Source organism: Oryx dammah, unplaced genomic scaffold, assembly GCF_014754425.2.
Source record: "Oryx dammah isolate SB20612 unplaced genomic scaffold, SCBI_Odam_1.1 HiC_scaffold_25, whole genome shotgun sequence".
Classification (NCBI taxonomy): domain Eukaryota; kingdom Metazoa; phylum Chordata; class Mammalia; order Artiodactyla; family Bovidae; genus Oryx; species Oryx dammah.
This window is the reverse complement of record NW_024070209.1, coordinates 74,202,018-74,216,370: the sequence shown is the minus strand read 5'-3', so window position 1 is coordinate 74,216,370 and position 14,353 is coordinate 74,202,018. Positions and strand designations below refer to the sequence as shown.

The 14,353-nt window shown below is 47.0% G+C and overlaps 1 protein-coding gene across 2 annotated transcripts; it reads left to right on the top strand.

The window, feature by feature from the left end:
* The first annotated feature begins 1,414 nt into the window (after positions 1–1,414).
* Positions 1,415–11,958, top strand: FKBP1B (FKBP prolyl isomerase 1B). Of its 2 annotated transcripts, none has more exons than XM_040224531.1 (4): positions 1,415–1,589; positions 5,578–5,625; positions 10,221–10,333; positions 11,350–11,958. In XM_040224531.1, exons 1-4 carry the CDS (start codon positions 1,553–1,555, stop codon positions 11,476–11,478), a joined length of 327 nt encoding a protein of 108 aa, XP_040080465.1. In that variant the 5' UTR covers positions 1,415–1,552; the 3' UTR covers positions 11,479–11,958. The 2 variants fall into 2 exon arrangements, with proteins under 2 accessions (XP_040080465.1, XP_040080466.1); XM_040224532.1 differs by having other exon boundaries at positions 1,453–1,589; positions 11,305–11,958.
* Positions 11,959–14,353: the final 2,395 nt, after the last annotated feature.

The following is a 14,353-nucleotide window of genomic DNA, read 5'->3' as shown; positions in this document are numbered from 1 at the left end:
ATTCTAGATTCCTGGGTATCCTTTGGAAGGAGGTGAAGGTCTGGTAGAAATCATTCATTCATTCATCCCACAACTTAAATCACTCCAGGCAGTAACTGTTCCTGTCCTCATCACAGCCTGGATTCCTCCAGGACAACGATTGTCTTAATTCGGTTGGCATCCCCAGGGTGCAGTTCTCTGCCTTGAAAGGCAGGAGGCCACCTGTGCCTACCTAAGAACTATGCAGGATGGAGTATAGGGGTGTAGGTGGGTGGGGGAGAGTCAGTAATTACTGGTTTATTTTCCACCCACCCCTTCCACGACCCCCACAACTTGCCCCTACAGATTCCAACAGCCTAGCTGGGGTAGGTACCTCTCTGGTGCTTCTGAACTCTATGGCAGTGAATGCAGTTAATTAAAGTGTTGGTTTAGTTGCTGGCCCTCTCCACCTACCTGTGAGACCAAGTTGACTGCTCCCCCTACCCACCCCCAGCTTAACACAGAGCTGTTGTTCAGTTGCTCAATGGTGTCCCATGCTTTGCAACGCCATGGATTGCAGCACTCCAGGCTTCCCTGTCTTTCACCATCTCCCAGAGCTTGCTCAAACTCATATCCATTCTGTCGATGATGCCACCCAACCATAATGTCCTCTGCTGTCCCCTTTTCCTCCTGCCTTCAATCTTTCCCAGCTGGTAAAGAATCCACCTGCAATGCGGGAGACCCGGCTTCGATCCCTGGGTTGGGAAGATCCCTGGGTTGGGAAGATCCCCTAGAGAAGGGAAAGGCTTCCCATTCCAGTACTGTGGCCTAGAGAATTCCATGGACTATACAGTCCATAGAGTCACAAAGAGTCTGACACGACTGAGCAACTTTCACTCACTCAGTCTTTCCCAGCATCAGGGTTTTTTTCAATGAGTCAGTTCTTCACATCAGTGGCCAAAGTATTGGAGCTTCAGTTTCAGCATCAGTCCTTCTAATGAATATTCAGGGTTGATTTCCTTTAGGATTGACTGGCTTGATCTCCTTGCAGTACAAGGGACACTCAGGAGTCTTCTTGAGAATTAAGATGTTAAGCATGAATTCTTCGATGCTCAACCTTCTTTATGGTCCAGCTCTCGCATACATACATGACTACTGGAAAAACTATAGCTTTGACTATAGTAGGTGCTACATAGATGTGTCGACAGATGGATGGATGGAGGGAGGGAGGGAAGGAGGGAGAGCGGGAGGGACAGATGGGTGGGTAGATGCACTAGTGTCTGCATGCCTTCCTCAACATCTTCCCCAATCAGTGGATTAATGATCGTTAGCCTGGTCAAGCTCTGGAGCAGTCGCTTCAGGGTCGCTTCCCCCCGGGCCCCGCCCCGGTCGACCCCACCTTTCCGCGCCGCTCCGCCCCGCCGCTCCCTTCCCGGTGGCCCCTCCCTGCGCAGGTCCCGACTCCAGCCGCACCTCCTCCGACTCTGCAGTGGCGGCAGGGAGGCGAGCCGGAGCGCCAGCGGGCCAGGGCCTGAGCCGAGCCGGGGTCGGGGCAGCAGCGGGGACCCTCGGAGGCGGGGCCAGTGGGACCGCGATGGGCGTGGAGATCGAGACCATCTCCCCGGGAGACGGTACCGGGTGGCGGGGCCGGGGGAGGAGGAGGGGTCTCGGGGCGGAGCCCGGTGGGGGGGGGGTCCGATTCCGAGGTGGCGCGGAGGGGTACAGAACAGGGGGAGCGGGCCTAGGAGGGGGGCAGCCGGAGATGACCCGACTTGGGATTGTTGGGGGTTCTAGCAGACACCCTTCGCCACCCCCCTCCGCGCTTGCTCACCTAGAGGAACGGAGGCGGAGGCTGGGAGACTGGGGTCTGCGGCCCGCCACCGCCCCGGGCGCCTCCGACTGGCGCTGCTGCGGCTGGAAACGCTCGGTTATCCGCTGCTGCTGATTTCCTAGGGCCGGGTTACGGCTCCGCTTTCCCTGCCTTGCTGAGTGAGCTCTGGAAACGGGGAAAAGAGATGCCTTGGGGTCTCTTCTGCTCGGGGCAACCCCCTTCTAACGCACCCGCTTCCGGGCCTCTGATCGGGCGGCCCCCCGCGATCTGGGCGGTGAGACGCTGTAGGGACCGAGCCAGTCTGGAAAAGGCGGAGCGCTTCCTCCACTGTCTCTGCATCTTGCTTTATGCTCCCTGCCCAACTCAGCCTCTCCGGCCAGCCTGTCCACTTCCACGGCTTTCATGAGCGGCTGAAACCAATGGCCCCCAAACTTAAGCGTCCAGCCCAGGCCTCGGATTTGAGTTCACGGTGGTCCGTTTATCCAGCCGCTGCTCAGCCTCTACCTGGAAGTCCCACGGATTCCTCAAAGTCAGCAAGTCCAAAACAGAACTCCTGCTCCTGGTCTTCCCCACTCCCAGGCGCTCCTCTGTGTTCCCTTGCTTCCTGCCTTGGGTTGGCACCCGACACTTTCCCAAGCCAGGCATCCCAGGCATCACCCTTGTGTAATTCAGTTTGGATGTGTCAGGAGTAGCTTTCTCCATTTCTTAAACCAACCTTAATACAGACTGGAGCCCACATTTCTGCAGGACTTGACAGGCAAACTGCGTGTCAGGCAGTGTTGACACCCCCAACCCAAGGAAATTGGAGGGACTCTTGGCTCCTGGCCACCCTCCTTATTTCAAAACAGTGGTCCCTAGGAGTCCCAGCCAGGACCTTGGATCACTCCAGAGGTACAGGCTTCTTTTTCTATGCTGGGAACCTCTGTACTGGGTCCCAGGAAGCATCTCTCTGAGGTCTTTTTACCTCCCCCACCCTCCCCCACCCAGGGCACCGCTTTAGAATTCTGCCAGGGGCCTCCAGGCCTCTTCTCCCTTCCCTGGCTCAAAGAAACCTTTAGAGTGATCTCTCCTTATCCTCCCTCCCTGGCTAGGGACAAGGGGCTTTTCTCTTGAAGCAGATCAGATTTTTAGGGAAAGCCTGGAGGAACTTTCCAGGTGGCACTAGTGATAAAGAATCCACCTGTCAATGCAAGGAGATATAAGAGAACTGGGCTTGATCTCTGGGTTAGGAAGATCCTGTGGAGGAGGAAATGGCAACCCACTCCAGTATTCTTGCCTGGAGAATCCCATGGATGGGCTACCGTCCATTGGGTCACAAAGTGTCAGACATGACTGAAGTGACTTGGCACAGAGGAACTTTGGCCTTCTGCTTTTACTTCAGTCTAAACCCCCAAGTCAAGGAAGCACAGAAGGGCCAGGTACCATGCTGTAACCGAGAGTGGGAGAATGCACCAATTAATATTTCAATGACGATGTTGCTGTGCTGAGGATGTCTGTCTTGGTCGAGCCTACAACAAATCCTGCCTACTTCTCCTGCTGAGTATCTTGAAGACTCCATCTCCTCAGCCTCTGCCCTAGTTCCAGCCACCATCATCTCTCACCCAGATTTCCGCAGTCTCTAAACTGGTCTTCCCACCTCCAGTCTAACCTCTTGGCCTTCCGTCTGGCCTCCCACCTCACCCACACGGTTTTCTCCACCACAGTCTGCGCACTCTTTAAAATGCATACCTGATTATGCCCCTCTCTGGGCATAAAATGTTTTAAGGAATCCTCCTTTTTCTCCAGGCAGAGAGATATAGCCTTCTGTTACCTTCCACACTGGAGCCTCATCTCTCACTAGCAGTCCCTATCCCTACCACCAACTTTTCTCTGGCTTTATCGAGCTGTCTGCAAGTTGTTAAACACACCAGCCATTCAGCAAATATTTATTGAGCTTATATTGTATGCTAGAACTTAAGGTTAAAGCAGGAAACCAGACAGGCTCCCATTACTTCGTGACTCGAAGCCTTTGAACATGTGCTTCACTCTTCCCATATTATCTCCCTTACTTCCTCTGGTAAGTTACTCATCTTTTAAGACCCAGTTTAACCATTATCTTCTTGCCAATACTTTCCCTGACACTAGTTAGTTGCTCCCTCCCTGGGGCCTCATCTACATGTTGGCTCAGCTGTTCACCCTCCCAAGGCTTTGTTATCCAGTCCCATGGCCTTTAGATCCCACCCAAATTTATAGCTCGAGCCCAGACTCTCTATCTGCCTACTTGCAGTACAAGCTCATGTGTCTTAATAGGTATCTCAAGATTGCCACCTGCACAAATCTGTGCCTCGTCAGTCTTCCCCATCTCCTCCAGCCTTCCAGTCACCCACCCTAAAATCTTAACATCATGCTTCTCCCTCATCCTGGATCCCCTTCTCCATGCCATTAGCATGCCCTGTCAGCTCCAATTCCAAAGTATATCTCCCATCTATTTTACTCTCTTCTCTGCTGCCAACCACTTTAATTCAAGCCATCATTGATTTTCTGTCTGGATTATTGCAACAGGCGCCTAACTGTCCATCCTACACAGAGCAGCCAGAATGATCTTATAAAATCTTAATTCAGATTATGTCATTCTCTTGCTTAAAGCCCTCCCATGCCTTCTTGTTGCACTTAAAGAATTTGCAGAATTAAATCCAGCTCTGCAAGGCCCGGTATGATCTGGCTCTTTCCCACTTGTCTCCACCTCCTTCCCTTCTTTCCAGTCATCTAGGCTCCTTTCATTCTGTAAATGCATTGACCCTTTCCTGCTTCATGGTTTATGCACTGCCTGCTGCTTCTTCCCACAGTGCTTTTCCCAGTGTGTTCCTCATCCTTCAAGTCTCAGTTCAAATGTCATCTCCTCTGAGAGGCTGTCCTGGACCAGCCATTCTGAAATGACCTGTCCCACTGTATCTCTCTGCAATTCATCATTGTGTTTATTTTCTTTAGAGAACTTATCACAATCTATATTGTCTTGTTTATTTGAGTATTGTTTGTCTCCCTCCGTTAGAATGTAAATTCCAAAAGAGTAGCAATCTTGTCTAGTCTGTGTAACTCACTGGTGTATCCTGAGATCAGGCCTTACACAGAGCAGGTATTCAGTAAATATTTGTGAATGATTCTGTTTATTCAGAATCATCGGGCTTCCCTGATAGCTCAGTCGGTAAAGAATCCACCTCCAATGCAGGAGACCCCGGTTCAATTCCTGGGTCAGGAAGATCCGCTGGAGAATGGAAAGGCTACCCACTCCACTATTCTCGCCTGGAGAATTCCATGGACTGTATAGTCCATGCTATCGCAAAGAGTCGGACACGACTGAGTGACTTTCACTGTTTATTCATCCTTGTGCAGTCGTCACCCTGCATTATAATCTATTATTTATGCATCTATTTCCCGAACCTCATTGTGAGTTCATAGATTGCTCTGTGTCTCTGGAATCTAGTCCAGGCCTGCCAGATAGTAGGCTGTCAGGTTTGTGGAATGGATAGAGGAAAAGTAAAAAGAGCAATCAAAGAAAGGGAAACAACCAGGAGAGAGCAAAGTTGTGGAACCCAAGGAAACAAAGTTCAGATCAAGGCCAGAGAAGTGAAGTCACTCACACAAAGCCACTGACTCATACACAGCACGGAACCAGAACTGGAGCCATGGGCTTCTCCGTGGTATGGAGGGGAATGTGGGCCAGAGCTCTTGGTCACAAGTGACACCTGAAATGTTCCTGGTGACTTTTGCCAATTTGCTGTTCATTCCTGGATCTTTGTGTCTCCTTGCAGGAAGGACGTTCCCCAAGAAGGGCCAGACGTGCGTGGTGCACTACACAGGTAGGCTTTGCCCCCTGTGCTCTCATCCAAACCTGCCCCTCTGCAGGCAGGTCTCTACTCTGACACCTCTCCAGAGGTATCTGCTCCCCCGGAATAGGCTCAAAGCCCAGGGCAGCCAAGTCTTCCTCTGACCAGCCACCCCCATCTCCCCCAGGCAGCCTTGAGGGAATGAGAAAGGGCACTGCCAAGGTTAATCCCTCCCCTCTTCTACCCGCAAGAGCCACCATGATACCAGCCTCTGACAGAGCCAGCCATCTCCATTTCCCTTCTGTCTGTTGCAGGCAGGATGGAGCCCTGGCCCCTCTGGTTCTGTCTGATACTTGGAAATTCCTCTTATAGCTCTCAGAGCCCTGACCCCCCTGCAGACTTCCTTTTCATCCTACAGTGTTATGAAAGAAGTAAAGTCTTGGCTTCCTCAGAATCCCCTTTCTTTATGAGGAAATAGACTATTCAGTCTACTCTTACTGATCACTTAGGGGACACAAACATGAAACAAGAGGATCCCTGCCTTTACCAGGGCTGTGGGCATGGGGGAGGGCAGTGCCTGTGGTGCTGTGGGAGCAGAGGAGGGCCCACATCTCTGCTGAGCCCTCATGGATGATCTGGATTGGAAGGCCAGGTGCACTGAGGGACATTCTAGATGGAGTTCCTGAGGACTTCTGGCCGAAGATCGATGAGCAGATGTTTGTTCCAAAGGGGGTGCAGGGGGAGTGCTCTGCCTTGTGACCTTCTTCCCAATGTGGTGAACTTGGTGACAGCCACTTCGCAGACAGCAAGGCCAGTTTAATTCCTAGGATAGAGTCAGACAGGGGCCATTTTTAGCAGTTCTCTGGGCCAGTGTGAAGTGCCAGGTTAATTCTAGGCAGACAGTGTGGGTATTTCTTAACAGCTGTGTTGCCGGTGGCTGACGTCAGTGGGCTGGAGCTGTGTTTCATCTCCCGGTGATGTGTCCTAATTACCATGAGCCTCCTGGGGCCTCTGACCTATGTAATTGATTTATCTGTTCTACATGTTGCAGACAGACCAGTACTTATCAAGTTACCGAAACCACAACATCCTTTTGTAAAGACTTTTCACAATACATGCAGACAGGAGGCAATGTGCATTAAATACTAACATTAGACATGGGCAGCTCTGGTCTGGGGAGGGACTGTCTCATCAAACCCAGTCGGAGACTGGGAATTTTTGGTAAACTTTATTATATGTAAATACACTAGAGAACATAACTCTAAGATGTACAGATTGATGAAATTTTTCATAAGTGATCACACTTATGTAACCACCCCCCAGATCAACAGACTTTTCTAGCACCTCCCAGTCATTCACTTGTGCATGCTAAGTTGCTTCAGTCATGTTGGACTCTTTGCGACTCTATGGACTGTAGCCCACTAAACTCCTCTGTCCATGGGATTCTCCAGGCAAGAATACTGGTGTGGGTTGCCAGGCCCTCCTCCAGGGCATCTTCCCAACCCAGGGTTCGAACCCACGTCTCTTACATCTCCTGAGTCTCCTGCATTGGCAGGGGCATTCTTTACCACTGGTGCCACCAGGGAAGCACCCCCCCCCGCCCCCGGGGGGCGGCCCCCCAGCAGTCATTACATTTCCCTAAAGGTAACTAGCATTCTAACTTTTTGTCCCTATAGATTAGTTTCATCTCATAGAGTATGTACTCTTTTGTTTTGGGGTTATTTCACTCATTAGGTCTCTTATTTCACTTTTAATGTATCTGAGATTTATCCAGGAGTTTGCTCTTTTTTATTCCTGTACAGGTCATTGCATGAAAATATTGCAATTTATCCTTTCATGGTGTTGCTTTGAAGAGTCTTGTAGATGTCTTCTGGTGCACATATGTAGACAACCTGGTTGGCTAAACATAGAAGTGAAATTGCTGGGGCACAGGGTTATACCTGCTCAGATGTAGCAGATCCTGCCGAATAGCTTTCCAAAGTAGTTGTGCCAGTTTCCATTGCCACCAGGCATGTCTGAGCATTCCAGTTCTCCGGCATGCTCATCACCGCTTGGTATCGTCAGGTTTTTAATTTTGGCCCTCTCTGGTGGGCTCCCAGGGTATCTCCTTGTGGTTTTGACTTGCACAGGCCTGATGGTTAAGGAAGTTGAGTACCCTTTCATGTGCTTCCTGGTTATTTGGATGTCCTCTTTAGTTCACCTAAATTTTGTCCACTTAAGAAAAAATTAGGTTGTCTGTCTTTATCTTATTGATCTATAGGAATTCATTTGTATTCTGGATTTGAGTCCTTTGCTGGCTATACCTATTCCAAACATCTCCTATTCCAAAGCATCTGTTTTTCTTTACTCCTTTATTGGCATCCTTTGAGCAGATTTCTTTTTTTAAATTTTTATTTATTTATTTGGCTGCAGTGGGTCTTAATTGCAGCATGTGAGACTCTCTATCTTTGTTGCAGCGTGCAGGATCTTTTTTAAAATATAGATTTATTTGGCTGTGCTGGGTCTTCATTGCAGCATATGAGATCCTTTAGTTGTGGCATGCATCCTAGTTCCCTGACCTGGGTTTGAACCCAGGTTCCCTACGTTGGGAGCACAGAGTCTCAGCCACTGGACCACTAGGAAGTCCCATTTTGAAGAGAATTCTTAATTTTAATGAAGTTCTACATATGAATCTTTCCTTTTGCAGTTAATAATTTTGTGTTCAGAAATCTTTGTCTATCCTAGGTGATGAAGCTCTTCTATTTATTGTTTCATAGAAGCTTTATTATCTTTCATATTCAGGCCTGTGATTCATCTGGAGTTGATTTTTATGTGTGGGTGAATTAGGGGTTCACTTTGATGGTTCATTTTCCCTCATATGTATATACAGTCAATCAGCAACATTAATTAAAAAAAATCACCCTTTGTCCATTACATTTCAGTGGCACCCTTGTTAAATCCGGTCACCATGTGTCTGTGGTGTCTGTTTCTGGACTGCATGGTTTTGACTGAACCTGCTGCAGTAGATAAAAGTTTATGGTCTGAAGTGGTTTAAGTCATATGAAACCTGAGGAGTATGGGGAATGAGAAAGTCAGTCTTTAAATGGAGGGTGTGAATGTATGTGTGTGTGTGTGTGCATATCCATATGTGTACTGTACAAGTTTGTGTCTGTGTGACTGTATTATATCTACGTATCTAAATATTTTCTTAGCATCTGTTTGGCCATCAGGGTTTTCTTCTGAGTGCATGTGCATAAATGTATGTGAGCATGCATGCGCATCTCTGAATATCTTAGCAACCTGTGTGTATGCTTGAGTTTGTATTTGATCTTGTATATTTGATACAGAAGTATCCATCTGTGTATGTCTCTGGGTAGCAATAGGGTTTTCTTCTTTGCCTGATTTAGTACCCAGGGAAAGGGCCCAATTTATTCTGCTGAGAAAATAGGTAAGTAAGAATGTCTCTTGTATACATTTATATTGTAGGAATTAGGATGTGGAATCACAGATACTTAGACACGAGACCTCTCATGTGAAACATGGCAAATCTGAGATCAGAGAGAAAGTGATCTGTCTAAGTTCACACAGTGAGTTAGTGCCAAAGTGAATTCAGAATCTAATCTCTGAATTTACAAGCTAGATCTTTCTCTGGTCCCAGATTGCCTTCTGATGTGGTCCAGGGGCCATGAGAAGAAGGCATGAAATAGCATTCTTTGCAGAATGTCTAATATTTGAGCTAGAGACATCAGTAAGAACAGAAAACAGAAAAGCAGCCCTTGCTTCTTAGGCAGCTGGACTGAGACAACACATGCATGTACATCAGGAATGACACGATACCTGCAGTTGGAGGCTGAGGGATACTTCTGTCTGCTAAGAAAACACTCAGGGTGTCCTGAGTTCACACAGTCGTTTTGTATGAGGTCTGGAGGCTGCCCCTGACTGGCTGGGTCACTTCACACTGTTCACTGCAATAAAGGATGATATGACCTGCGGGTTTTGTGTAGGAGGGGAACCTTGAGAATATCAGGTGAGGACTCAACCTGAAACTGAAATGCCTGGGAAAACAGACTGTCAGGCTAAGGAAGGTGCATAAAAAATTTTGCAATGTGCAGAAGTACTTGAGAAAGGTCTGACCTCAATAGGGAAGGGAAGGGGAGAAGGGGAGGACAGAAAGGTTGTCAGGCAGGCAGTAGCTAGATCTTAAACTGCCTGGATACAATGTAGGCATTCGGATTCTCCATTAGGGAAGTTACAGAAGCAAGGGAATAATAGGATCAGGCACGTGTGTGCGCGTGTGTGAGTGTGTGTGTGTTAAACCATTCTGGGTGCAGTGTGGAGAAGGGAATGGAGGAGTAAAAGCAGAGCAATAAGACTCGTTAGAGTCGGTTCCTGTCCACAGGTAAGGTGTGATAGTGGCTTGATGAGACCACAGGGTGGTGGTAATAAAAGTAGAGAAAATACCTGGACTTCAAAGATATGTACCATTTGGTGATTGGTGGGATGTGCTTGCTTAGTCAACGGGATGGATGGGGAGGACAGGAAGACAGCAGGTTTGTATAGAATAGGAATTCCATACTAGACGTGTCGAACCTGAAATGGGAGTTATCTCATGACCACAGCTCTTTTCCACCCTATCCTTGCTTTCATAGGAATGCTTCAAAATGGCAAGAAATTCGATTCATCCAGAGACAGAAACAAGCCTTTCAAGTTCAGAATTGGCAAACAGGAAGTCATCAAGGGTTTTGAAGAGGGCGCAGCCCAGGTAAGAAGAGGATCCTTGTTAAGGGGAGTTTGAGCAGCTAGGGGTCTGGGCTCTGCACTCTGCCCTCCACCCTCCCCCATCACTGCTTTGACTCCACTGCCAGGGCTTGGCAATGCCACCTAGTTTCAGTCCTGGCTTTGTGTCCTCACCCCTTTTGTTGCCTGTCACCTGGGGCTGTCTTCCCAAGCACATCCCTCCAGTTCTGTGCAAGCCTGTGAGCTACTAGCTGTTCAGGACTGAAACAGCAGAAGAGGTGGGGTAGGCTACTGTGTTTAGGGGTTTTTTAACTTAAAAAAAAAAAAGCACTAGTTTCAGACTTGCAAAAATATTATATGAGTAGAGTTCTCGTATACTCTTTACCAGCTTTCCTAAACGTTAATGTTTTACATAACCATAGTACCGTGAACAAAACCAGGACATTAACATTGATATAATGCTATTAGCCAATCTGTTCAAATTTTTGAGTCAGTTATTCAAAATTTAAAAATTTATTATTCAAATTTCACCAGTTGTCCCACTAATGCCAGACAAATCCTTGAGGACTGCTGTGATGAGCCCTGGTTCAAGTTCTTCTTCCTTCCTCTATGAAGTCACGTGATGTTCCTTGCCGTGCCTTCTAATCTCTTAATGAATTGGTCCTAGCACCTACATGAGTATATACATGCATGTATGGTCTTTACACATCTTCTTTAGGCTTCTTTGAAAGAAGGAAAAATTATGAACAGATTGAAGTGTTGAGGTGCACTCTAATTGAATAACCAGCATTGTTTGCTAAATCAATGAATTTGAGACTACAGTGTTGAAGTTACTGTCCGTAGTTACGTCTCTGCTAGTCTGACGTGCAATCTGCCTTGGTTACAACTCTTAGCATCACTTCAGTGTGCCACATATAAAATTCATCTCAGATCTTCAGGGCTACCATGAGGATGGGAAAATGACATAGTTACCTTACTTTTTTCTTTTAAATCAAGCTGGGTCCTCTTTCTCCTCTCCCCATCTGCCCCCATCCCTGCTAGATGAGCTTGGGGCAGAGGGCGAAGCTGACCTGCACTCCTGATGTGGCATATGGAGCCACAGGCCACCCTGGTGTCATCCCTCCCAATGCCACCCTCATCTTTGACGTGGAGCTGCTCAACCTAGAGTGAAGGCAGGAAGGAACTGAAGGTGGCTGGAGATGGCTGCTGCTCACCCTCCTAGCCTGCTCGGCCACTGGGACGGCTCCTCCTGCTTGGGGCTCTTGATCAGTGCGCTAATCTCACTGCCCCATGGCGTTATCCATTCTCTCTGCCCAAGTTGCTCTGTCTGTGTTCCGTCACTGTTCACGCTAATCTTTGCTTGAGGAAACTTTGGTTGCAGATTGAAATGTTTCAGGTTGTGCATTTTGCGTGATGCATGTAGCAGCCATTCCTGATCACAGAACAGATTTCTTGTTCGCACAATCTACACTGCCTTACTTTTACTTAAGCCAGACACACAAGGTGCTCAGACGTGAAACGTACGTGCTGTACACAGAGGGACTTGAGCCAGTTACCTTTGCTGTCACTTTCTCTCTCGGAAGTTCTGCTGACTTAAACAATGTCCTCTTTGGAAACGGTATGTAAAATAAAGGCTCTGTGCTTGACAAATGCCTGTCCATCCTTACTGAAGGTAGGAAGTGCTTTAAGTGTATTCAGACACTCAGTTGTGTCCGACTTTTTGTGACATCATGGACTGAGAGTCTGCCAGGCTCTTCTGTTCATGGGATTCTCCTGGCCAGAATATTGGAGTGGGGTGCCATTTCCTCCAGGGGATCTTCCCAAACCATCTTACGTCTGATGTATGTGGTCCTTAAAGGAAGTGTTTTAAGGACCACAGTTGTTAAAGGAAGTGCTTTAAGGACCACATAAGTCAGTTGCCTTGCGGAAAAGAATGGAAGAGAAGTAGCCAGGAGAGTGATATTATATAGGTTTCCCCACTATCCGAAAGTAGAAAGTACAGCATGCCTGTGAAACCTTTTGTGAGCTGAAATGGTATGACGTGAAGAAGCAGTTACACTAGGGCACATCTTGCTAATGGATGCACAAAATATTATCAATTTAAGAGCACAGATGCTCACAGACACAGTTCAAAGCTATGACGGCTTGATGCTGAGATGCTATATAGTTCTTGGGGAAGGAGCTTGATGGTGTCAGTCACTGCTCAGGGTTCATGCTGCCTCTTAACCACCCTGAATGGTATTTTTGCTTTTCTTCTTTTTTCATAAAAGCAAAAATCCTCTCTGGACTTCTTTTGCGTAGCGAAAACATATATTCATGTAGGTCTTTCCTAAGAGCGAAGTGGCATGAAGTGAACTTTCAAAAGTTCATGTAGCATATATACCGCTCCGAGGTACCTATTGTATTTAATGGGCCTTGTTCTTATTTTTTTCTAATTTTAAAATAAAAACTACCACCAACCCTCTAAGCAGCCCTGCTGCTGCTGCTAAGTTGCTTCAGTCGTGTCTGACTCTGTGCGACCCCATGGACAGCAGCCCACCAGGCTCCCCTGTCTACGGGATTCTCTAGGCAAGAACACTGAAGTGGGTTGCCATTTCCTTCTCCACTAAGCAGCCCTACAAAGTAGTTATTGCTTGCCACTTCTCTCACAGGCTCATAATTCTTTTCTGAGTAAGTGTAACTGAAGGAATACATTTTGTCTAAACCCCATAGCTTAGTCATCAAATGCTGGATTTGAGCACTTCAGGTGATCAATCATGAAATCTCCGTTTGGACTTATGCGCTCCCTTCTTGGAAAAGTGCACTTTGTGCATCATCTAAAGAAATGATGATGTGTTACGCTTCAAAGCCATACACTAACTCACATTACTTATGATAATAAGTGGGACATTACTTGTAAGTATGTACTTATTTTCATCTAGATTTGCTCTAACTTTACACTGGAGCATTACTTCTGAGAAGAATATGATTTTGAACTTGTTTCTATCTGTGCTGCTTATTAATATTTTCATCTGCCTTTACTATAACTTACCGGAACTTCCAGTTAGGTTTAAAACCAGCCCACTGATTGATATGGGTTATGTATGTCAGGAGAGCCCATGGCAATGTAGCTAAGAGATTTTTCTTTTAGTTGGCATGAGTGAGAAAAGCTCTTGGCCATCGTCAGGGTTCTTCTGTCAGTGATGTCTTAGAATTGTTTCAAGACGGAGGGAGGGGCAAGTGCTGTTAAGTTTCCTTCACAGACTTGTTGATAACACATCACAAAATGTGTCATGTATGTGATATGACACATCTCAGCTATTTTATCGATCCCTTTTGTCTCCAAAAAGTCCTGGCTGTATTCCTCTGCTGAGGACTGATGAGCTAATGAAGAAGCAGTGCTTGAAGATGGAGAAAATTAAATGAGAAAGGGGCTGCTTTGCTTTCAGTCACCAGTCCCTGTGCTTACCTCTATGGTGGGACCAGACCAGTCAGAAGGTGCTACACTCACTCCTTTCTGGGGTGTTTCCTTCAGAATGTCTTGGTTCCTCGCTTTCCTCAATGATACAAAAGGCCTATGAGAATTCCTCAGAAGTCAGCCTGTATAAAAGATTATCATCATGTTTTCTGCTATGACATCAGTAAGATAACTAAAAATAGCACCAAGGACCATTTCAGGTGCCCATTATAGAGTCAAGTAAATAATCTCAGTCTAGAGTTCTCATGGCCAAGGTGGTAAGAGGAGACACTAAGAGGAGGGGGAATAAAAGCAAATACCTACTGGCTAGCACATGGAGAGAGTAGGGTGCTCCTTCACAGGCCCTGCTTTACTGACACTCTTAAAAGATAACACAGAAAATTGTGATGCAATATGACAAGGGTTTGGGCATCATCCTGTGAGAGCCACCAAAAGTTGTTAAGCAAGAAGGTGATGATGAAATATATGTTGTATCAGTCATTTTCAAACTTTCAGTCAATGAATTCTCTATTCATACAAAATCTTTCTTGGAAACTTGAAATCTAACCTACATGGATGTAAAGCAGCTCTGGCACGTGTGTGTGTACA